This window comes from Cnephaeus nilssonii (genome assembly GCF_951640355.1).
Source record: "Cnephaeus nilssonii genome assembly, chromosome: 2".
In the NCBI taxonomy this organism is placed as follows: domain Eukaryota; kingdom Metazoa; phylum Chordata; class Mammalia; order Chiroptera; family Vespertilionidae; genus Cnephaeus; species Cnephaeus nilssonii.
Window position 1 is genome coordinate 36,759,202 of NC_137073.1, and position 24,026 is coordinate 36,783,227.

The following is a 24,026-nucleotide window of genomic DNA, read 5'->3' on the forward strand; positions in this document are numbered from 1 at the left end:
TTTCCTTCCTTCTATTCTTCATCAGTCATTGCTACCAAAGGATACTGTCATTTGCCTTCCAAGGTGGTCTCCTCTCTTTTGCAAGGGATGCTTCTTAAAACGTCCCCTTTATAGACTCCCATGCACATTCCATGCCTTCTCTGTCTCCCTAACACACATGGCCCATGTTTCTCCTCTGTCCTATTCGTAGCCATTCCCTCTCAAAGTGGGTCCTTCTCAGACATCTGAAGGTTACTATTTGCTAGTGAGTTTTGGAATTTGCCACCACTACAACCCCTATATATTGTCTGACCCACCCCACTGTACCCACCATGCCACTCTTCCAGTTGTGACTTCCCATGTTGGTTCTGTTGGTGTAGGGCGGTTTGGGCCACAATTACATATTTTAGTTTGTAGATTTTCTCTATTCCTAGTTTAACTGATAATTATAGTTCCTTTATGGATTTTTTTTTAGGAATATTAGCGAGACGACTGGAATTAGGCTGTCACCATATCCCTATAAGAAATTCCCAAGATCACTTTTGGAGAGAAATATAAGAAACTAAAAAATATATCATTAAAACACCTAGTGGCTGTTTTTCAGGTGTATATGTCTTAGCTCCTCTGCTTGGGTGTAAGCCTCTAGGGAACAGAAACTGATTCTGATACCTCTGTGCACCCCAAGGTGCACTGCACGAGGTCAACCTTTTATGAACACTAACAGTCACAACAGACTCTAGCTATGTCCATCACATTTCTTCAGGAAGACGTACAGGGCTCCCTGTACTTGTTTTTGAATTTACACTGCTTAAAGTTCTAAGAGCTTTCCACATGTGTGTTCTTTTGAGAGAGAAGTGGGGAGGCAGTTACTTAGGATCACTTTTCTGGCCTCCCCGTTGCCCCATTGCATTTGTCCTTCCCAGTTACTCCCATCCTAGCAGGTAGGCTGAGCGCTCCCCAGTCTGTAAGCACCATCAGGAATGTGAACGGGGCATGTTAGAGGTGCTCAGGAGGCTTCTGACTCTAGTGGGAGGATGGAATGCCAACATATTGCTTTATGCTTTATGCTTCCTCAGGGCATAGACTCATTAGGCTCAGGCTTCCAGACCTTGGAATTCAATCCTGGGGATGTTTTCACCTTTAACCACCCCAAACCTTCCTCCCAACACATACTTAGGAAAAGTTTTCTGGCCCTGGCCGGTGTGGCTCAGTGGTAGAGCACCGGCCCACGCACTAAAGGGCCATGGGTTTGATTCTGGTCAAGGGCACACACCTGGTTTGCAGATTCGTTCCTGGCCTTGGTCCAGGCAGGAGGCAACCAATCAATGTGTCTCTCTCACACCTCCCTCTCTCTCTCCTTCTTTCTCCCTCTTCTTCTCCCTCTCGCTCCCCACCCCCTCTCTCTTCCTCCTTCCCTTTCTCCCTCCCTCCCTCCCTAAAAAAGTAAATGGGGAAAAAATATCCTCTGGTGAAGATTAAAGAATTTTTTAAAAAAGGAAGGAAAGGTTTTTCTGTACCAAGTCACACTTTTGTATGGCAAAATCACTTTTTCTTTTTAATATGACTAACTCAAACACCTGTAGTGGTTACATTCTGTTCGGTTTTTGTCTTATGAAAGATCATTTCACTTAATCATATTATAATATAACTCCCTCCCCTCCTCCCCTCCAGGCTGGGTTTTTGAGGTGGATTAACAGACAGTAGTCCTTTTATTGAAAACACCTGAAGGAAGGAAAGGAGATCGATCACTCAGGAGACTCAGAAGAATTCAAAATTTTCAAATACAAAAAAAAGTCAAAACAGAATCACTGTAGAGGGAAGTGGAGCATTAATTTCATATACAAGACGCTTATTAAAAGCAGCAGAGACTGGCAGAGAAGGGAGTGCCCCCCACACACGCACCCACACAACTTGAAGGGTGGAGGACAGACGCTCCTGGACTAGATAACGGTCTCTTCCTTCAGCAGCGTCTCCTTCTGCAATGAGCTCAGTCCTCCTCCAAAACTCTCCAGAATCTCCAGGTGTGGGCTCTCTGGAGTCTCCTTGATACTCTGGGAAATGCGTAACAAATGGCACCTATGGCAGGCTTCTTGAAAGAGGTAGATGACACCTAGGGAACAGCAAAAGTTTGGCTCAGATTAGAGAGGGTATCATACTTCATCCCCTAGAGGTCAGAGATTCACTCCACTAATGCAACTCCTTTTGCCCTCCCCAATGTAGAGCATTATTGAGACAGAAGGAGAAACAGAATGCACCAGAAAACAAGGCGTATGAACAGATGGATAAACTCAGAACCATGGCCAGTGCTGGAAATAACAGTTGCCAAACCATTAGTAGATGAGAAAACAAGGTTTAAGAGAAGAAGCTCAAACATAAAATCCAGATGCCCAACTCAAGAACCTTAGTAAAATAAAAGAAAGGAAAAAGAGAATTGATGCTCATAAGAATAAGTGGAGATACCTTAAATGAATGGTAAATACTGTATTAATGTTAACACGAAAATAAAGGACAACTATTTTCAACCTTATAGCAGACTAGATACACTCCCACTAAAAACAACAAAAGGTCTAAATAAAATATCTCTTCAAAAATGTCTTTGTATAGATCACCAACTCACACCATACACAAGAATAAACTCAAAATGGATAAAAAACTTAAATGTAAGACGTGAAACCATAAAAGTCCTAGAAGAAACCATAGGCACAAAAATCTCAGACATCTCTCACAGCAATATGTTTACCGATGCATCTCCTAGGACAATGGAAACTAAGGGAAAAATAAATAGAGCTACATGAAAATAAAAAGCTTCTGCATGGCCCTAACTGGTTTGGCTCAGTGGATAGAGCGTTGGCCTGCAGACTGAGGGGTCCCGGGTTCCATTCCAGTCAAGGGCATGTACCTCGGTGGCGGGCACATCCCCAGTGGGGGGCGTGCGGGAGGCGGCTGATGGATGTTTCTCTTTCATTGATGTTTCTAGCTCTCTATCCCTCTCCCTTTCTCTCTGTAAAAAATCAATAAAATATATTTTTTTTAAAAAAAGCTTCTGCACGGGAAAAAAAAAAACCACAACAACAGCCATCATCAAAATAACAAGAGATCCCACTACATTGGAGAACATATTTGCCAACAATACATCTGATGAGGGGTTAATTTCCAAAATATATAGGGAACTCATACAACTTAACAAAAGGAAGACAAACAATCCAGTTTAAAAAATGGGCAAAGGACCTAAATAGACATTTCTCCAAAGTGAATATACAGAAGGCCAAGAGACATATGAAAAAATGCTCAACGTCACTAATCATCTGAAAGATGCAAATCAAATGACAATGAAATATCACCTCACACCTGTCAGAATGTCTATCATCAACAAATCAACCAACAACAAGTGTTGGCAAGGTTGTGGAGAAAAGAGAACCCTAGTACACTGCTGTAGGGAATGCAGACTGGTGCAGCCACTATGGAAAACAGTATGGAGTTTCCTCAAGAATTTAAGAATGGAACTCCCGTTTGACACAGTATTCCACTTCTAGGAACATATCCTAAGAAACCTGAAACACTCATCAGAAAGAGTATATGCACCCCTATGTTCATAGCAGCGCCATTTACAATAACTAAGACTTGGAAACAGCCCAAGTGCCCATCAGCAGATGAGTGGATTTAAAAAAAAAAAAACAAAAAAAAAACAACTATGATACATTTACACAATGTACACAATGGAATACTACTCGGCAATAAAAAAGAACTCTTACCATTTGCAACAACATGGATGGACCTGGAGAGTATTATGCTGAGCGAAATAAGCCAGTCAGAGAAAGATAAGTATCACATGATCTCACTCATGGAATTTAATGAACCAAATAAACTAATGATCAAAAATAGACCCAGAGTCATAGAAGCATGAACAGACTGTTGAACCTCAGAGGGAAGGCAGGGGAGGGTGGGTGGGCAGAGGTCAACCAATGAACTTGTATGTATACTGGTATATGCATAACACATGGACACAGACAATGGGGTGGTGAGGGCCTGGAGAGTGGGAAGAGGACAGGAACTGGCTGGAAAGGTTAACAGAGGAAAAAGGAGAACAGGTGTAATACTTTCAACAATAAAGATTAAACAAGAAAAATGTCTTTGTAAATACATCATCAAGCTGGCATCAGAGCAAAATTTTCTTAGAAGCCAAAACCATAATAAAAATAGGAATTGGTGTGTTAAGCAAGCACACAATTAGCTTTCACCTTGAAGAGACACACTCAACCCAGGTGACTCTGATTTTCCATTCTGTTGGCCATTTGGGGCACAAAACATAGCAGAAAAAGCCCAGGGCCTACTCAAGAGGAGAATCTTATCAAAGTCTGTCATATGAAACTGGAACTTCAAAGTTACCTGTCTGGACCAAGAATTCATAAATATAAGCTAGTTGTTATGTGCATTCATAGCTAAATTCACAATATTTATGTATTTTGTTTGTGATCTTAGGCTAGTTATGCACATGTGTCCCAGGCAGAAGCAAAACAAGTCCTTTTTTCAGGAAACACTATAAATACAGGACTATTCAGGTATTTTATTTCTTCTTGAGTCAATTTTAGTAACATACACTTCTATACATTTATACATTTTTATCTAAGTTTTAAAATTTATTAATAAAAATTATTCAAAATGTTTTCTTAATTTGTGCTGCATCTATAGTTATGTACTTTTTTTATTCCTAAGAAAATTGGCTTGTCAAAATTAATGAAATATGGTAGAACATTAAGTATCATTGAAGTCTCCCTCCTCCCGCTCCTAATCTGGCTCTTCCTGATACCTTCATCTTTTCTCCCCTCCAGGACCATTTATTATGAAACTTATGATAATAGTATTTACTACAAACATACACATTCTTAAATAATATGTTATTTAATGTGCAACCAAATATGAGAGAGTGTTTCTGTAATTCACTATTATTAAAAAGCATAATAAAGAATGTATTTCAAGCAGAAGGATAATGATCTTAGATAAAAGTTCTAAGAAGGTTTGATGAGCAATGAAATTAGTAAATATGTGGTTAAATTTAAACAAACAAATATTAAATGCATAAAATAATAATACCAAATGTACGGATTTTTTAAAAACAAGAAGAAATTAAAACATTGGACAAAATAGTATATAGCTTGAGGGGGTCCTTTTATTATTTATGTAGAGAATAACTGTTGATTATCTTTCAACTTTGTTAAGTAAGCATTTTAAAATGTCAAAAATAATTGTGTGCTTGCTTAACATTCTAATTCCTATTTTTATGTAAAAATGACGATATGCCTTCAGAACTAAAGAGGCTAGAAATGTAATAAGAACTATATACATAAAATTCAATCAATCCAAAACAAGTAAGAGATTTGGGAGTAGGGAGGAGGATAAAAGAACTGAAAATACAAATTAAAGTGACAGAAAAAATACAAATTTATCAGTAGTCACAATAAATGTAAGTCAACTAAATGCTCCAGTTAAAAGATAATGATTATAGAATAACCAAGATGGTGACATAGGTGAACACCTGTACTTGCTGCCTCTCACAACCACATCAAAACTCCAACTAAAAGACAAAACAAATATCATCCAGAACCACTGGAAACCTGGTTGACTGGAAGTTCTACAACTAGAAGGAAAGAAAAAAACGCATTGAGACTGGTAGGAGGTCCGGAAGTGCAGAGGTACGGAGGCGTGCAAAATGGGCTGCCAACTGGGTGCGCTGTTGTTGTTTTTCAATCGGGAGAAAGATATAGGCTCCCGATTGCTCTGAACTCCAGTTCCAGGTGAGACTCTGGGGACCCAGACTCATACGGGGAGAAACTGGACTCTCTGGCATCAGGCAGGAACGCAAGGGCGGCTTTCTCTCAGAGGTGCTCACAGTGATCATTGTTCCTACACGGGACTGCAGGATGCAGAGACCCAAGGACCTCCCTGGGGCAGGGCGGACTGGCGGCCAATGCTGTTTGCTCTGCCCTGGTGATTCCCTGAGACCCCGCCCCACCCAATTTACAACCCCACCCAAGCTGTGCACAGCAGCTTTTGCATATGAATGGCCTGTTCCTCTTGCAACCTAAAACCTAACAAACTGCAGCTGGATCAGAAAGCTTCAAAGCATCCAAAAGAAAGCCTAAAGCCCTGCAGTGGAAGCCTGCATTGCTTCACAGCTGGGCCTCATCTGGGCACTTCCAAACCCCAAACAAAAAGGAGGAATCTGCAGGTCTTTCTGTTGCTCCTGCTGGGTGGCCCAAGGCAGTGGCTGACTTTGCACCTCCTTGGAAATCCAAGAGCCAGTGTACCCAGTGGTCAGTGTGAGACCATACAAGATTACAACCCTTCACATCCATAAGCAACACACTCAAGGGGCAGACTCCGTGAGCACCAAAGCCCCACTGAAGCAAATTCTGCCCCATAAGGGTGTCTCCAGCACCACAGTTCTCCCATTGTAGACACAGCTGGTCCTCACAGCCAATTGACCTGGAGGTAAATTCCTCCCAGTGATACCAACTGCAATCAGTGCTCAACTACAACAAGACTGTGCACACAGCCCACAAAGGGGTGCACCAAGAGTGTCCACCTCAGGTAATTGGAGAGGCTGAGCCACTGGGCCCTATACGACACCTATCACACAAGGCCACTCTATCAACACAGGCAAGCAGCCAAAATGTGGAGACAAAGAAACAGGTCACAAATGAAAGAAATGGAGGAAAGCAAACTACTGGATATAGAGTTCAAAACCATGGTTATAAGGTTACTCAAGAATCTTTTAGAAACCTCCGAGAAACTTAGTGAGACTCTCAAGGATATGAAAAAGGACCAATCAGAAATTAAGCATACAGTGACTGAAATAAAGAATAATATACAGAGATCCAACAGTAGACTACAGGATCCCAAGAATAAAGTCAAGGATTTGAAAATATGAAGAAGCAAAAAACACCCAACTGGAAAAGCAAAAATAAAAAAGAATCCAAAAATATTCAGATAGCGTAAGGAGCCTCTAGGAAAACCTCAAGTGTACCAATATCCGAATTATGGGGGTGCCAGAAGAAGAAAGAGAGCAAGATATTGAAAACCTACTTGAATAAATAATGACAGAAAACTTACCCTACCTGGTGAAAGAAACAGACTTACAAGTCCAGGAAGTGCAGAGAACCCCAAACAAGAGGACTCCAAAGAGGACTACACTAAGACACATCATAATTAAATTGCCAAGGGCAAAAGACAAAGAGAGAATATTAAAAGCAGCAAGAGAAAAATAGTTAGTTACCTACAAGGGAGTACCCATACGACTGTCAGCTGATTTCTCAACAGAAACTATGCAGGCCAGAAGGAGTGGCAAGAAATATTCAAAGTGATGAATAGCAAGAACCTACAACCAAGATTACTCTACCCAGCAAAGCTATCATTTAGAATTGAAGGTCAGATAAAGAGCTTCACAGATAAGAAAAAACTAAAGGAGTTCATCACCACCAAACCAGTATTATATAAAATGCAGAAGGGTATTCTTTAAGAAGAGGAAGAAAAAGAAAAAAGATAAAAATTATGAACAACAAAGTGACAACAAATATATATCTATCAACAAGTGAATCTAAAAATCAAGTGAATAAAAAATCTGATGAACAGAATAAACTGGTGAATATAATAGAATCAGGGGCATAGAAAGGGAATGGACTGACATTCTTGTGGGGAAGGGGGTGTGGGGGGTGCGAGAAGAGATTGGTCAAAAATCTTATACCTATGGACGAGGACAGTGGGGGGATGGGGGGTAAAGGCATTGAGTGGGGTGGGAACCGGGCGGAGGGGAGCTATGGGGGGGAAATGGAACAATTGTAATAAACTGAACAATAAATATTTATTAAATTAAAAAAAAAGACAATGATTATAAGACTAGATGAAAAAAATCCAGTTACCAGTAAAAGCTATTTATAAAAGACGAGAGGCCTGTTGCACGAATATTCGTGCAATAGGCCTTCCTTCACCTGGCTGCCAGCACCAGTTTTCCTCCAGCACCCAGGACCCAGGCTTTCGCTCTGGCCACCGCCTTCCGCCTTCACTCCGGCCAGAGTCTGCAGGCTTCTCGCTGACTCTGGCCAGAGTCTGTAATCTTCGCTTCACTCCAGCCGGAGTCTTCGCATCACTCAGGCCAGAGAGCTGCTCCTGTAGCTCCCTCCGCCCCCCACTCTCCCCCTCATAGCAGGCGTCCTGCCCCACCCAGCTGCTCTGCGCCTGGAGCAGCTGGGTGGCAGAGCCGCTACCATCTTTGTCCTGCTAATTTTGCATACTCCCTCCTGATTGGCTGGTGGGCGTTGCAGATGTATGGTCAATTTACATGTTTCTCTTTTATTAGTGTAGACTAGAGGCCTGGTGCATGAAATTCATGCACGGGGGGTGGGGGTGTCCCTCAGGCCAGCCTGCACCCTCTCCAATCTGGGACCCCTCGAGGGATGTCCGACTGCCCGGGATTGGGTCTAAACGGGCAGTTGGACATCCCTCTCACAATCCAGGACTGCTGGCTCCCAACTGCTCACCTGCCTGCCTTCCTGATTGCCCCTAACCACTACTGCCTGCCAGCCTGATCACCCCCTAACCACTCCCCTGCCCTCCTGATTGATGCCTAACTGCTCCCCTGCCAGCATGTTTGCCCCTAACTGCCCTCCCCTTTAGGCCTGGTCACCCCTAACTGCCCTCCACTGCAGGCCTGGTCCCCCCCAACTGCTCTCCCCTGCAGGCCTGGGTCCCACCCAACTGCCCTTCCCTGCAGGCCCGGTCACCCCCAACTTCCTTCCTCTGCTGGCCTTGTCACCCCTAACTGGCCTCCCCTGCAGGCTTTATGCCCCCAACTGCCCTCCCTTGCAGGCCTGGTCCTTCCCAACTGCCCTCCCCTGATGGCCATCTTGTGCTGGCCATCTTGTGTCCACATGGGGGCAGGATCTTGTGTGTTGGAGTGATGGTCAATCTGTATATTACTCTTTTATTAGATAGGATAGAGGCCTGGTGCATGGGTGGGGGCCAGCTGGTTTGCCCTGAAGGGTATCCGGATCAGGGTGGGGGTTCCCTTGGGGTGTGGGACAGCCTGGGTGAAGGTCCTGTGGTGGTTTGCAGCTGGCCACGCCCCCTGGTGACCCAAGCAGAGGCCCTGGTATCTGGGATTTATTTACCTTCTACAATTGAAACTTTGTAGCCTGGAGTGGAGCCAAGCCTCCTGCTGGCTCCGTGGGCCGCAGCCATTTCTCTTGGGATTGATGTATCTTCTATAATTGAAACTTTGTAGCCTGGAGAGGAGACCTAGGCCAGCCAGGGCTGTAGAAGCTTTGCTTCCTCCATTGCCGGGGACAACCCTTGCCTCCTGCTCTTTCCAGCTCAGTGGCTGCCGCCATTTCTGTTTGGATTTGTTTACCTTCTAGAATTGAAACGTTGTAGCCTTGAGTGGAGGCTTAGGCCGGCAACAGCAGGTGGAAAGCTTAGCTTCCTTTGTTACCGGGGAAACCCAAGCCTCCCTCCTGCTCTCTGTGGCTCTAGCCATCTTGGTTGGGTTTATTTGCATATTTGCTCCTGATTGGCTGGTGGGTGTGGTTGGTGGGCATGGCTTGTGGCTGTAGCTGAGTTGGGGTCAATTTGCATATTACTCTTTTATTAGGTAGGATATCCAAATCATAAAGTCAGAGAAAATTTTAAAGTAAAAGGTTTTAAAAGTATAACAGGTAAATACTAATCTAAAATGTAGAAGTAGCTACAGTAATATTAGATAAAACAGACTTTACAACAAAGCATTACTAGAAATAAAAAGGGTAATGATAAAAAGTTCAATTCCCTAGTAAAATATAACAAGTCTAAATCAATGGGTTTAGATCCTGATTTTAAAAGTTCAAAAAGGAGTAGCAGAATAAATGCAAAAATTTAGGTAGGGAAGTTCAAAATTAGAAGTAAAAATTAATTAATAGAAAACAAACATCAAATATGAAGGTTCAATAAAGCTAAAAGCTGGTTCTTTGAAAACTAAAATATGGTAAGCCTCTGACAAGATTTAAACATAAACAAGCTTGGTCTGATGTTTATTAGAAAGATAAAAGATTGCATTCAACATGAAAACAGACCTCAAACTAGGCTATAAAGCAAGTCTCAATAATCCAAAAATATTAGGGTTACATAGACCATGATCTCTCATCAAATTGAAATTAAGTTAAAATAATAAACACAGATACAATAAAAATTCTGTGCTTGAAATTTTTAAAATATTTCAGGGATCAAAGAAGAAATCATAAGGAGAACTAGAAAATATTTGAAATATAACAACAAAAAATACTACACATTAAAAGGGGAGCTGCAAATGAAGTAATTCTTAGAGGGGAATTCTAGTTTTGGGGGGTTTTTTGTTTTTGTTTTTTGGGTGTTTTTTTTTTTTTTTATTGTGTGTGTGTGTGTGTTTTGGAATTAAAGTTTTAAGTGCCTACTCAGTTGGTTGGAGCTTCATCCATACACCAAAATTTTGTGGATTCAATTCCCGGTCAGGGCACATACCTAGGTTATGGGTTCAATCCCCAGTTGGATTGCATAAGGGAGGCAGCCAACTGATGCTTCTCTCTCACATCGATGTTTCTCTCCTTTTCTCTCTCTCTCTCTCTAAAATCAATAAAAACATACCCTCAGGTGAGGATTTAAAAAGAGAGAAAATGTCAAGTTCCAGCTCTAGTCAGTTTTTCTAAGTGGTGAGAGTGTCAGTCCACAGACTGAAGGTTCGATTTCAGTCAAGGGCACATACTCAGTTGCAAGCTTGATTCCCATCCTGTAGAGGCATGTTTGGGATGCAACCAATCTATATGTCTCACTCACATCGAGGTTTCTCCCTCTCCCTTCCACTTGCTCTAAAAAACAGTGGAAAAAAATATCCTCTAGCCTGACTGGTGTGGCTTAGTGGTTGAGTGTCGACCTATGAACTATGAGGTCAGCATTCAATTCTGGTCAGGGCATGTGCCCTGGTTGCAGGCTCCATCCCCAGTAGGGGGCGTGCAGGAGGCAGCCGATCAATGATTCTGTCTCATCACTGAAGTGTCCCTCTCCCTTCCTCTCTGAAATCAATAAAAATATTAAATATATATATATATATATATATATATATATATATATATATATATATAAAATATCCTTGGGGGAAGATTAACATCTCTGAAATGAGGATGTATCTTATAAGCTATAGCATCTTAGAATTATACTTGGCATCAACTTTTCTTTCTCAGTGGTACATAAAATAAGGGTGTACATAAACAATGGAGTCACTGAAATATGGCTAGTTCTTAAACTATATAGTGGTGTGCAGTTTATTTTGAAGTACTTATATCTTAAATTTATATTATAAATATTCTTTATTATATATTCAATGTATAGCCGAAACCGGTTTGGCTCAGTGGATAGAGCGTCGGCCTGCGGACTCAAGGGTCCCAGGTTCGATTCCGGTCGAGGGCATGTACCTTGGTTGCGGGCACATCCCCAGTAGGGGGTGTGCAAGAGGCAGCTGATCGATGTTTCTCTCTCATCGATGTTTCTAACTCTCTATCCCTCTCTCTTCCTCTCTGTAAAAAATCAATAAAATATATTTAAAAAAAAAATATATATATATATATATATATATATATATATATATATATTCAATGTATAATACAATTGAGTTAAAATAGATTATAATCATGCCCTGGCCAGTGAGACTTAATTGGTTGAGTTTCATCCCATGCACCAAAATGTCACCAGTTCGATTCTCAGTCAGGGCACATGCCTGGGTTATGGGCTCAATCCCCAGTAGGGGGTGTGCAGGAGGCAGGCTATCGATGTGTCTCTCTCACATTGATGTTTCTCTCTCTCTCTTTCTTTCTTTCTTTCTTTCTTTCTTTCTTTCTTTCTTTCTTTCTTTCTCTCTCTCTGCCTCTTCCTCCATCCCTCCATTTCCCTTCCTCTCTCTCTCAAATCAATAAAAACATATTTTAAAAAATAGATTATAATCATGGGTCAGGTTAACATAGCAGGCAAAGATAATAGAGACAAAATTAGGACTATAAACTTAGATGGCGATGGTATGTAAAGATAAAGGGGATAGGGTGAGGAATAGGATCTTAGATTTCAGGATAAAGATAGAGATAGGACTAGAAAGCCTTAGGAACCAGGATATTATGTATAAGGGAGAGTATGAAAATTTGGAAGAGTCTGATTCTCAAGTCAAGTAGGATAAGAATTGGAAAGGACAAGGATGGAAGGGAGGGTTGAAGCTCTAGAGCAGTGCTATCCAGTAGAACTTTCTACAACAATGGAAATTTCTGTATCTTTACCATCCAATAAGGTAGCCACTGGACACCGAATAATGTGGTTATTGAATATCTGGAATGTGTCTAGTATGACTGAGGCACTGAATTTTTAACTTTACTTCATTTTAATTAATTAAAGTTGAACAGCACATGTAGTTAGTGAGTGCAGTTTTGAACAGCGCAGCTCTAGAACAAGGCTCCTGAATCCAGACAGAGGGCAGGGAGAGGGGCACCAGTTCCAGGACACTCACCAGCCGCTATGAACAGAAGGATACCAAAGCCCAGGACATAGTAAGGCCACTGCACGGAGAACTGGGGAGGGCTGGGCTGCATCCTCAGACTCTGGATCTCCAGGGCATGCAGCAACAAGGCCAGGAAAGCACAAGTCCCTGCAGGGTCACAGGGAAGTACCCTTAGTCTCCTCCTGTGGTTCTCTGCCTTCACTCCAGCCTTTCCTCTGACTTAGACAGAGCCATGTGGCTCCTGCATGGAGGATCCTTTCTCTTGCTGGCACACCTTGCCCTCTCAGAGCTAATAACTTCCACCCCATATGCCTGCCTTGCCCTCTTTCCCAACTAATCTCAAAGCCCATGTGCCTCACCTCCCAGGGGCCCCCTAATCAGAAATCCTTTTCCCGAGTACCCTCCATGCTCCTGACCTCAGCTGACTCAGCCTGGGCCCTCTGGGTGTGATGCTTTGGTTGAAACTCAACCTGATTCTCCCACCATGAGCCTTCCAGCCCCTCCATCTCATGGCAGGGGAAGGCCTTGGCCAACCTTTTAACGTCAGAGCTCCCAAAGGGCAGAGATAGTCCCTTCCATTCATTCATCTAAGAAACATTTATATTTTATTTATATCGTATATTTCAATTATATTAGAATTCTAGACTCTAGGACAGTCACTGGGATAGAGATTATGGTAAAAGGCCACCAGACAAATGACCTCCAATCAATGTGGTAAGGACTATGCCAGTTGGAAGTATGAAGAACTGAAAAGCCCCAAAGAAAAAGGGTCATAAATACTGAGGGGGCAGGTATGAGGGTGGGCTACTTCATAGAAAAGCCAACAAAAGAGAGGGGACTTCAAATCCTCTCTCCTACCATCACAGAGACCACTCCCCTCCCCCTTAACTCCCCCACCTGCCTTTGGACCCCTCCCCAGACCCTCCCCCTGGCCTGCCTGCCTGCCCCACACCTGTGAAGAAGCTGATGGAGGCTGATATAAAAGTTTGCTTCCAGGTCCTTGGAAAGAGCTGAGATGCAAAAGACACCATGATGAGGGTGGTGAGGAAAGACAAGACGACTGCAGACAGCAGGAAAACTCGGCCGAGGATGATGTAAACTGCAGGGGAGGGAGAGTGGGCGAGTGCTGGGCACCCTGACCCCAAAGGGCAGAGCCCACAAAGCCCACAGAGATGCTTGGCAGGGATGGCCCCCGGAGCTCCCCAATATGTGGTCTGGGACCAAGGTTCTGACCCTGACACTTTGGCCCCAAGAGTGCTCTGGCCCCACTTGGTTCCCCATGACATGGGAGTACAACAAACAAAAAAATTTAGATGGACAAATGGTGGTTTTAAAAAACAACATAAAATAGCCCGGCCAGGGTGGCTCGGTGGTTGAGCATCAACCCATGAACCAAGAAGTTACTGGTTCGATTCCCAGTCAAGGCACATGCCCAGGTTGCTAGCTTAATCCCCAGAAGGGGCGTGCAGAAGGCAGCTGATCGATGTTTCTTTCTCATTGATGTTTCTATCTCTCTATCCCTCTCCCTTCCTAAAATCATTTTTAAAAATATTAAAATAAAACCCTGGTGATAAAATTTGTTACACAAGGAAACATGAGGAATCACATCTGTATTGGTCACATTGTACAAGTCACTGGTGGAAAGTCAAGATGTTCTGAACTCTGCAGGAAACCCCTATAATTATCCCAGTTAATAGAAGTAATGAAACAGACCCGAAATAGCAGAGCCAGAGTCTTAAGGACAGGGTGTCTTATTCTCCTACTGTTGGCATGATTCAGACCCGTGTTAAAATGAGTTTGTATATATTCCTGAGCATGCAGAAATGGACAGCTGGGGGTAGAACAAAGAGACAAAGGTATTGTTGAAGACCCAGAGTTCTAGAATCTACTCTTGGGTTAAAACAGTGCTTCTAAACCAGAGACAATCCCCCTCCCCCCGCCACCCATAGGAGATATGTGTCACAACTAATGCTGGGAGGGTTCTACTGGTATCTAGTGGGTAGAAGAGGGCAGGGGTGTTATTAACCTGTAAGAAACAGGGGAGCCCTCCACATCAAAGATTACCCAACCAGCCAAAACCGGTTTGGCTCAGTGGATAGAGCGTCGGCCTGCAGACTGAAGGGTCCCAGGTTCGATTCCGGTCAAGGGCATGTACCTTGGTTGCGGGCACATCCCCAGTAGGAGGTGTGCAGGAGGCAGCTGATCGATGTTTCTCTCTCATCGATGTTTCTAACTCTCTATCCCTCTCCCTTCCTCTCTGTAAAAAATCAATAAAATATATTTAAAAAAAAAAAAAAAAAAGATTACCCAACCAAAAATGTCAGTAGTGCCAAAGTTGAGGAGCCCTGGACCAAAGAGCTCACACAGTCTGGCCCTTCTTCCCCAAAGTGGCTCTACTTTCCTATCACCAGGAGATAATTCCTAGGTCTTCCAGAGTCACCTCTTTTCCAAGACAGACACCATCATGAACTTTCCAAGTTCCTTATAAAACATGGTCTCAAGTGCCTCTTTGATAATGTGGTACCCAGGCCTGAGCACAGTATCTACAGAGCTGCCACCCAGGGATGGGCAGGTGTGTGGCCAAGGGGACAAGTGGAGGCTCTGCTAACCAGGCTGCTCCCCCAACTAGGAGTGGTGCCTAAAGGGTGCTGTCTGGATGGGCTAATGGCAGCCCTGAGAGGTGGGGGAGCCTCCCAGAGTAGGGCAGGATCCCACCCCCACTCCCCACCCCATATCACATGTTGGGCCACTCTTTTCTCCAGAAATAAACTTGGTTACTAACACATTGGCTCCTGACTCTGGTGTCAGCCTGGCATTATTAACCCCCTCCCAGCCGCCTACTTTCCTTTAACCCCAAAGGAGTGGAGACTCAGAGAAAAATCCCCTTATGGGCTTATGAAAGCCTGTCGTCTGCCACCCCCAGTTCCTGCAACGGCCCCATCTCTCCCCAGTCCCTGCCTCCACCCTCCTTACTGGATAAGGGTCGAGGCTTCAAGCACTTGATATGAAAGCAGTTCTCAAACAGGCCACTGTAAAACACTTCACGGGACTCTTCATTCACAAGGCGCACCCAGAAGGGGAAGATGGTGACCAGCAGTATGAGCAGGTAGCCCAGGGCAGTCAAGGCGGGGGCTATGGCCCATGTGAAGCCCCTTATGTCTTTGTTCTCTAAAGTCAGTATCATCTGTGCAAGGGAAAAGTGAGGGCAAGAGGTGGGGCACATACTCCCAATACTCATGTGGTACAAGGAGATAGCGCCTAAGGAAATGCTAGCACATAGGTGAGGGTCAGTAAATGCTGATTTCTTCGCCTCAATAAACTTAACAGTCTCACAGACCTCTTCAGTGGGCCTAAAATAACGGACAATTTTTCTGCTACTGACTCACTGGATGATCTTAGGCACGTAGGGTCCCTTTGTCCACCTCTGTTGGACCACGCTGTCCTCAACCTCTCCTAGCTCCAAAGTTCTAACCATCCAATTGTTATTACCCACAGAAGAACCCCTCCAAGGCCCTCTTCAGTCAGCTATTTGCCTTTTGAGATTTCAGGATGAGGACCAGGGGGAGGAAAGACCAGGTCTGAAGTGCCCTCACTCAGTGACCGGCCCTTTTGCTTCAGGACGCTGGGTTTACATGGGAAGGGGGCCGCCTGGCCAGGAGGGGCCGCCTGCTGAAAAAACGAGCAGATGATACGCACAGAGCAAGTTTTGCAAATAGTTTTAAAGTCTCAGAGACCTTCCTGAAGCCCCAGGTATCCTCTAGGCCTGGAGGTCAGGCCCTTAGTTAAGGACCCCTCAAATCTTCTCCTTAACCACCACCTGTCATTAAAGACGCCTTCTTTTGCCCTGCTGGTGTTGCTCAGAGGTTGAGTGTCGACCTATGAACCAGGAAGTCATGGTTAGATTCCCAGTCAGGGTACATGCCAGGGTTTCAGGCTCGATCCCCAGTGTGGGGTGTGCAGGAGGCAGATGATCAATGATTCTCTCTCATCATTAATGTTTCTATCTCTCCCTTTCTCTCCGAAATCAATAAAAAAAATACATTTTTTTTAAAAAAGATGCCTTCTTTTGAATGAGCACCTGAGATGTAGAAGAACTGGCTGGACTTGGCTTTAGAAGCCCTCGTCTGTCATCCCTGCTTTATCACTTGCTAGCTGTGTAACTTCATGAAGCTTGCTAAAACTCTCAGGAGTTTGGGTCTCCCATTTGGAAGAGGGAGGATATAATGCCCAGTGGGTCGTTGGGAGGGCCAAATGAAATACTGCACACAGAAGGGTCAAGCACAGTGCTGAGACTCAAGTGCTTGGTTAAAGGGGGAGGGGGAGTAGGGGAAGCGGATGAGCTTCTCCTAAAATTCAAATATTCCTGTTGAAAAGGGGCCTAGTGGCCATTCACAGTCTAAGGGAAAATGTATTCAACTAGTCTGCTTTCTTCTCTGCCTTTGCCAAGCCTGGCAGCCCCGAGGAATGAGTTTTCTCCAAGGTGGAGAGGAACAAGTGGAGGAAGGAGAGGAGTTGAGTAGGAGCTTGTGGTGCTGCAGGGAGGGCAGGCCCGGTCAGAAGGTATCCAGATGGCATGTGATAACCCTGCCCACTTGGTGGTGCAGAAAGGAGGCATCAGGAGGTGAGAGAGAGACTTGACAAGGGAGATGAGGGGCACCCTAAGACAACAGAACAGCTCTTCTTTCCAAGTCATGCCCATAGCCAGGCCTAGAGACTCCTGTACAAGCCAGGCAGTGCTTGGCAGCACCAAGGGTTCAAGCTGCGCATGATGACTACTGAAGACAGGGTCCTCGGAGTGAAGGTGCGGCTCTTACCTCTCTGCACCCTGTGCAAGCACCCTTGCTCATGCCCAGGCATCAGGGCCTCTCCATGGTCCCCACTACAGACACCCCTCACTGCCGCTGGGACCAGGAGTATCTTTGAGGCTTTGGGAACTGTTGATCCCTATAGAAGAACAAGTCTAAAGGCAGAGGACAGAGGTGTGGGTGCCCTCCCAGCCTTCCCACCCAACTATGCTGTTTATCAATGTTTAATGCTTTGGAAACATTCCAACCTACTTTCTCCTCCTTTCTGTCACTTACCAGTTTCTCTTCTCCCCACCTGAAAAATTGAATCCTTCCCTCTCTCCAAAGCTACCCTTTTGATCTCCCCTCCACCCTCCAGGTCTACTGATGAGTCGCCTGAACTTCAGGGCCTCAGTTCCCTTTGCTTTACAATTATGAAATAGGTGGAACCAGGGAGTGTCGAGTCCCAGCTATAAAACTCTCCAGGTGGGAGTCATGGCTACACATTGACCCCCATGTTCTGGATGGGATGGAGTACCCTGGACATTTTCATCTGATGGTCTGTACCCCTTCCTGTCTATTCCCCAAAACCTCAACTTGTCTAAAACGGACCTGAGCATTGTCCCTAATTCAGTCATCCTCTCCATCGCACACATTATAGCCCGGAGCTCATGCTGGCTTCTCTCTTTCTCTCACTCTCCCAGCTCACCAGTCTTCCTTGTTTTCTCAGTTTTTACAAAATTTCCCAACCAAGCACCCTTCCTGCCCCCACACCCCTCATGTCTCCCTCTAGTCCTGGAACACTCCCCCCCACCCCCAAGCATCCACAGCTTTCATGCCTGGGGTCCTTCCCTGAGGGTGCCCTCTCTGCTCCTCCAGACCTTTTCAATCCCACCTCTCCTGCAAAGCTCAGCTTGATCCTGTCTGTCCACTCCATGTAGACCTCCCAGCTACCAACCATTATCCATTCCCTCCACAAAAATTAAATGTGCTCTCAAAAAAAAAATTAACTGTACACTTACTGGACGCCCCATGCCCATTTTAGGCCAATGGGAACAATACGGGGCAGGGGGTGGGGGGAAAATGAAGGCCAGGAATTTGCAGGCTCTTGGTAACTACTGCAGAGAGAAACAAATAAACACATTAAATTGACACAGTACTTTCCTCTCCCCAGCCTGGGGTTACCACAGGCCACCCAGTGTTCCACCTCCTGTCTGCACTCCCCACCCCATGCAACCCCTCTTCTACCCCCAACCTTGCTCTCCAGTGAGGTGGGCCTTGTTCACCTTTCTCTGAGGATAGGCCACGGTTCTGCGTGCATGTGAACAGCCCTTAGTGCTGAGATTGGACAAATATGCAATTTTGGGAATGCACTGATATAGGCCAGACTCCACCACCGACATTTTAATATAGAGGGGATTTGTAGACCCCTTGGTACTGATGAAGAAACAGAGAGCAGGAGAGCAGGCTCCACTGGTCCAGGATCCCACAGTTAGTCAGTGAGGACCAGGGACCAGAAAAACACGTCGCTGCCTCTCCCACTTCACCAGCCCCTACTGGCCAGCAGTTCAGCTCAGTGATTTACAAATGTGAAAATCAATGGAACCCGAGATTTTTCTCTAATAGCTATGTTCATGTATATGTGTGAGAAGGGAGAGAGAATGGCGGGAGGTAAGATTGTCATTTTTTATTTTGTAAGGGCATACCAAAAAAAACTGTCATCTACTATCATTGACTGTTTTGATTATTTTAAAAGGACCTCAGGCCCTAGCCTGATTGGTTCAGTGGATAGAGCATCAGCCTGCAGACTGAAGGGCCCCAGGTTCGATAGCAGTCAAGGGCGCATGCCCTGGTTGTGGGCTCAATGCCCGGTGGGGGGCATGCAGGAGGCAGCCAATCAATGATTCTCTCTCATCATTGATGTTTCTATTTCTCTCTCTCTCTCCCTTCTTCTTAGAAATCAATAAAAATATATTTAAAAAATAAATAAAAGGACCTCAGACACTGGAAGCAGAAGAACCGCATACTCCTCCGTGAGGCCAGGAACAGCATCTGAGAACCACCGGCTTGGGGAGAGGATCCTCAATCGGGCTCCCTCTGGGAGGCTCCCGGAGCCACCCTGAAACAGCCTGAGTGCAGGCCCAGAGACACCTGGGAACTGTGCTGAGGGGTACAGGGGTGGGCGCATAAAGGAAACCTGGGTTGGAACAGGGAAGAGACCAGGCGGGAACTGTCCGGACCTTGGGGAGGAAGGCCATTCCTCCCACTGTCAACCTTCCTCTGCCCAGACCTTCCGTGACCCCAAAGTCAGTGACATTTTACAGACCCCAAAATGGGCCCCAACCAGGCCATCCACCCCCAGACACCACCCCGTGGGTCTCAACAACTCAACGGGTTATGTTTAGCCCTGGGGAGCAGAGGGTGTCTTCTCCATGTCTGCCCCCTCCCCACCCGAGAAGCTACCTCCACTCACCCTCCACCGGTTCCTCTTCCTCTCTGGGCCACCGTGGGGGTCTCCCGGTCTCCCTGTCTCGGGGCTGGGCTTCCCTCCAGGCGGCCCCAGGGCAGTGGGACCAGCCCCCGCCCCGCCCCTGCTCCTCTGCCCCTTCAGCTCGAGGTCCAGGCTTCCGTTGGCCCCGAGGCCCGCGCAGGTAAGCTGGGTCTCCGGGCAGACTTATTCCTCTCAGATACCCAGAATAGACCTAATACTCTACTGCCTAAGTGTAGAGGTACTTTTGGAACTTCTTTTAATGATTAAAATATTCATGGCAAATGAGGTTCGACTTAGAGGGATCTTTCTGGAAGAAGATGGTGCTTAGGAATTTCCAATGCAGCATTTCCATCAGCAGTGAAAGCCTAAAACTTCTGCAGCCCTGACTTTATTAGGTAATGGTCACTGACTTTAAGGAATTTAACAATGATTTGTGATACCATCACAGAACCATATTTACATTTATTCTCCCCCTCCAGATACCCCCTCTTCCCCTGTGCATGCAATCTGGATACTGGAGGGGAGAGGGTTACAAATTTTTTTGTGATGAGAACTTTTAAGATCTACTCTCTTAGCAATTTTCAAATATACAATATGGTATTGTTAACTATAATTACCATGTTGCACACTATATCCCCAGGACTTATTTACCTTATAACTAGAAGTTTGTACCTTTTGACCACCTTTATTTCAATTCCCACAACCACCACCCTTACCTCTGGCAACCACCAATCTGTTCTTGTATCTATGAGTTTGGATTTTTTAGATTCCATATATAAGTGAGATCATACATTGTCTTTCTCTGACTTATTTCACTTAGCATAATGCCCTCAAGTAGCAGGATTTCTTTTTTTTTATGGCTGAGTGATAATTTATTGTATATGTATACCACATTTTAAAATTTTTTTATTGGTTTTTAAAAAAATATTTTTATCGATTTCCAAGAGGAAGGGAGAGGCAGAGAGAGATAGAAACATCAATGACAAAAGAGAATAATTGATTGGCTGCCTCCTGCAAATCCCACACTGGGGATTGAGCCCGCAACCTGGGCATGTGCCCTGACCAGGAATTGAACACATGACCTTTTAGTTCATAGTCAACACCCAACCACTGAGCTGGGCAAAATTTATCTTTATTGTTGAAAGTATTACAGATGTCCCCACATTTTCTTTACCTTAGGTCATTTCCATGTCTTGGCTATTGTAAATAATGCTGCAATGAATATGGGGGTGCAGATATCTTTTTAAGATAATGATTTTGTTTCCTTCAGATAAATACCCCAAAGTGGAATTGCTGAATTGTATGGTACTTTTTAATTTTCTGAGGAACCTTCATACCATTTTCCATAATGACCATACCAATTTACCACCAACAGTGCCTCACACACCTACCCCAACCAAGGCCAGGGATTGAACCTGTAACCCAGGTATGTGCCCTTGATCGGTGTGCAGGCCAATGCTCTAACCACTGGGAACACCAGCCAGGGCTAGATATAACCAGTTTTGATTAAACAGAAACAGTGTGCGTGTTGAGACGTGAATGGCAATTACAAAGATATTAGCAACTGGTGAAGATTTTTTTTTTTTTTTGTAAGAGGTATAACAGTGAAGGGAACAAAGGCAATTGTAGCCAACATCCCTCTACTGCTCAACTAGCCACCAAGTCTGGCAAGTTTCCATGTAAATGTCTCTTGCATCTGTTTCCTTCTTTCTTCATAGCCCAGGTCTTTTCAGAAGCTTCATGAAAGAGGCTGTCCTGCACTGAGTCTTCACACATGGGATCTTGAGACATGTGGGGTTTGATAGGCAGAGAATGTAGGAAACAGCAATGCATGTGAGTAAAAGGACACAAATGCACAACAGTGGGTAGTACAGTGACTCCTGCGTTACCTAGTGCAGACATTCTTGCTGGGTTTGTCTTGGGGGAACACTGAGGTGAGACTTTAAGTTGGGCTGAGGCCACTGTGGAGGACTCATTGCCAGCTTATGAAGTATGGACTCAAAATATGAATAAATTCGTATTTTAGGGAGGTGAATATGGGTACTTGACCTCTTATAAAGACTAGCAGCAAGGAACCTATGGTAAGGGTCTATTCTATCCTCTCTCATCTAACACCTGACTCCTTTCTTACTCTAAATTCTTCCAAGGACAAACTCAAGACTTTCTAAGGCTTCCTGGGCTCACACTAGTTCACAGGGATCTCCTCTTGTAAACTTCTACATTACTTATTGTTCTATGACCTTTCACAGTTATGTATTCCAACTCAACTCTAAGCTCAGGGGTGGGTAGGGGTTAGGTGTTTTGGGTTTTTTTTCAACTTAGTTTCAACATCTCATAAATAATAATTCAATAAATACTTGCTGAATGAAACATTAGCCTAAAAACACCATTCAAAGACTGAATGTGTGAAAGAAAATCTCCCCAAACATAAGCCATCTCGAAGTCCATGATGTGCAATATCTAAGCCTTTGTCCTCCAATTAAATAATCAAGTCCACCTTTTTTAATAGCCAGACATATATACCAGATAATAGTGAGATGGAAGACTGAAATTAAAATATGGATATTTAGAGTTTAACCTCATTTTCCATCAGCAGGTGGCTAGCTTGTCTATTGTATTCCATAGGCAGGCTCCCTCTTGCAGTTTATACCTTGAGTGGAAGATGTATCTCCCCTAATGGTGAAGGAGAGCTATTTTCCTGGGACTTGGTGTATGGGACATACTTTGCTGGGTTCATTCACTTATTTATCCACACAACATTCACTGAGCTTCTCCAAAGACAGAGCAAGTTAGCAGGTGCTGGAATGATAGCTCTTCAAGACGTAGTGCTATGATAGTGCTTCTGCAGGTTTGCTCGACATAGAGAGAAAACATTAGTTATAGGCTTTGTTTACATGCAATAGATAGAGCTTTAGGTAATAAATAAATATCAGTAGTCTTGATAAATACCAGAACAATTCTAAGTGTAAGGTTAATCATGTCCATCTGATCTGAGGCCATGGTTAGAAGGACAAAGTTTAGACAAAGAAAGCCAGTTAGGTTAGCTCCTCACTCTTTATTTTTTTTTAATATATTTTATTGATTTTTTACAGAGAGGAAAAGAGAGGGATAGAGAGTTAGAAACATCGATCAGCTGCCTCTTGCACAACCCCTACTGGGGATGTGCCCGCAACCAATGTACATGCCCTTGACCGGAATCGAACCTGGGACCTTTCAGTCCGCAGGCTGACGCTCTATCCACTGAGCCAAACCGGTTTTGGCTAGCTCCTCACTCTTGCTCTTTTTAGATGACTGCTCAGTGGATGGAAACAGCGACTCAGGGGACATCTGCTCAGGAAGCTTCTCCAAGGGCTCCCGAGGGCTCTGTCCAATCCCTGGTGCTGCTCCAAGGCCAAGGTCTTCTCTAAAAATTCTTCAGAACAGGACACAAGGGACAAGCAGTCACTTCAGGATAGGGTAGGAGATGGGGTCAGATATAGGGAAAATGGTAGGTAAACCTTTCCCAGGAGAAATTCTCAGCCCAGGAAAAGGTCTGAGAAGCTTCATTCTCTCTCCAGGTCATCTGGGTCCTGCCGTGAGATGGCCACCAGACTGCCAGCACCAACCCAATTCCACGGGAGTCCCCCCGCACCGTGCCCCTCCCCTCCCGCACAGCCCTAGTCCACCACTGCAGTCTGAGCTTGTCATAGGCTGCCACACTCTCCTTCCTGGGTCTCTGATCCCCTACACTCACTCAGAAGCCTGGAAACACAGGTCCTTGGCATGCACTTCCGGGTCCCATCTAGACAGTTCAGAGGTCTAATCTGGCCTAATCTTGATTGCGGGTTCTCTAAAGGCCACTGGGGATCTGGGTCCAGAACCACGTGGAGGTGGAGACCTTAAATTGGTGTTTGTCCCTCCCCCAGAAAGGATTGTAGGAGGTTGGAACAGATTTCTCTATTTGTCCACTGTATCACTAAGTGGACCAAGGATCTAAATTTGTTGTTTCCTTCTTCATCCCCTCTGACCTTGTAAGCACCCCATTTGCCTCCTCCCCTTGACTCCTGCAGTTTTACCACCCATCTCACCTCCTCCTTCACAATTACAGATCAGGTGACCCGCTGAGCCCAAATTCAAGTTATGAAGGCCCTCAGTCCTCCTTTCCCTTTGTCCCTTCAACCCAGTCCCTACCAGTTTTGCATGGAGCATATAAACAAACAGGAGGAACATGCTGGTACCAATACCAATATGAGAA

General features: G+C 44.7%; 1 protein-coding gene across 2 annotated transcripts; it reads right to left on the minus strand.

The window, feature by feature from the left end:
- Positions 1-1,468: 1,468 nt before the first annotated feature.
- TMEM225B (transmembrane protein 225B) lies at positions 1,469-15,982 on the minus strand. Of its 2 annotated transcripts, none has more exons than XM_079787751.1 (4): positions 15,491-15,982; positions 13,470-13,616; positions 12,527-12,664; positions 1,469-2,089 (listed from the first exon to the last, which is right to left on the minus strand). In XM_079787751.1, the coding sequence occupies exons 1-4, from the start codon at positions 15,753-15,755 to the stop codon at positions 1,920-1,922; spliced, it is 720 nt and encodes a 239-aa protein (XP_079643877.1). In that variant the 5' UTR covers positions 15,756-15,982; the 3' UTR covers positions 1,469-1,919. The 2 variants fall into 2 exon arrangements, with proteins under 2 accessions (XP_079643877.1, XP_079643876.1); XM_079787750.1 differs by lacking the exon at positions 15,491-15,982 and having other exon boundaries at positions 1,469-1,701; positions 1,886-2,089; positions 13,470-14,442.
- Between the last annotated feature and the right edge of the window lie 8,044 nt (positions 15,983-24,026).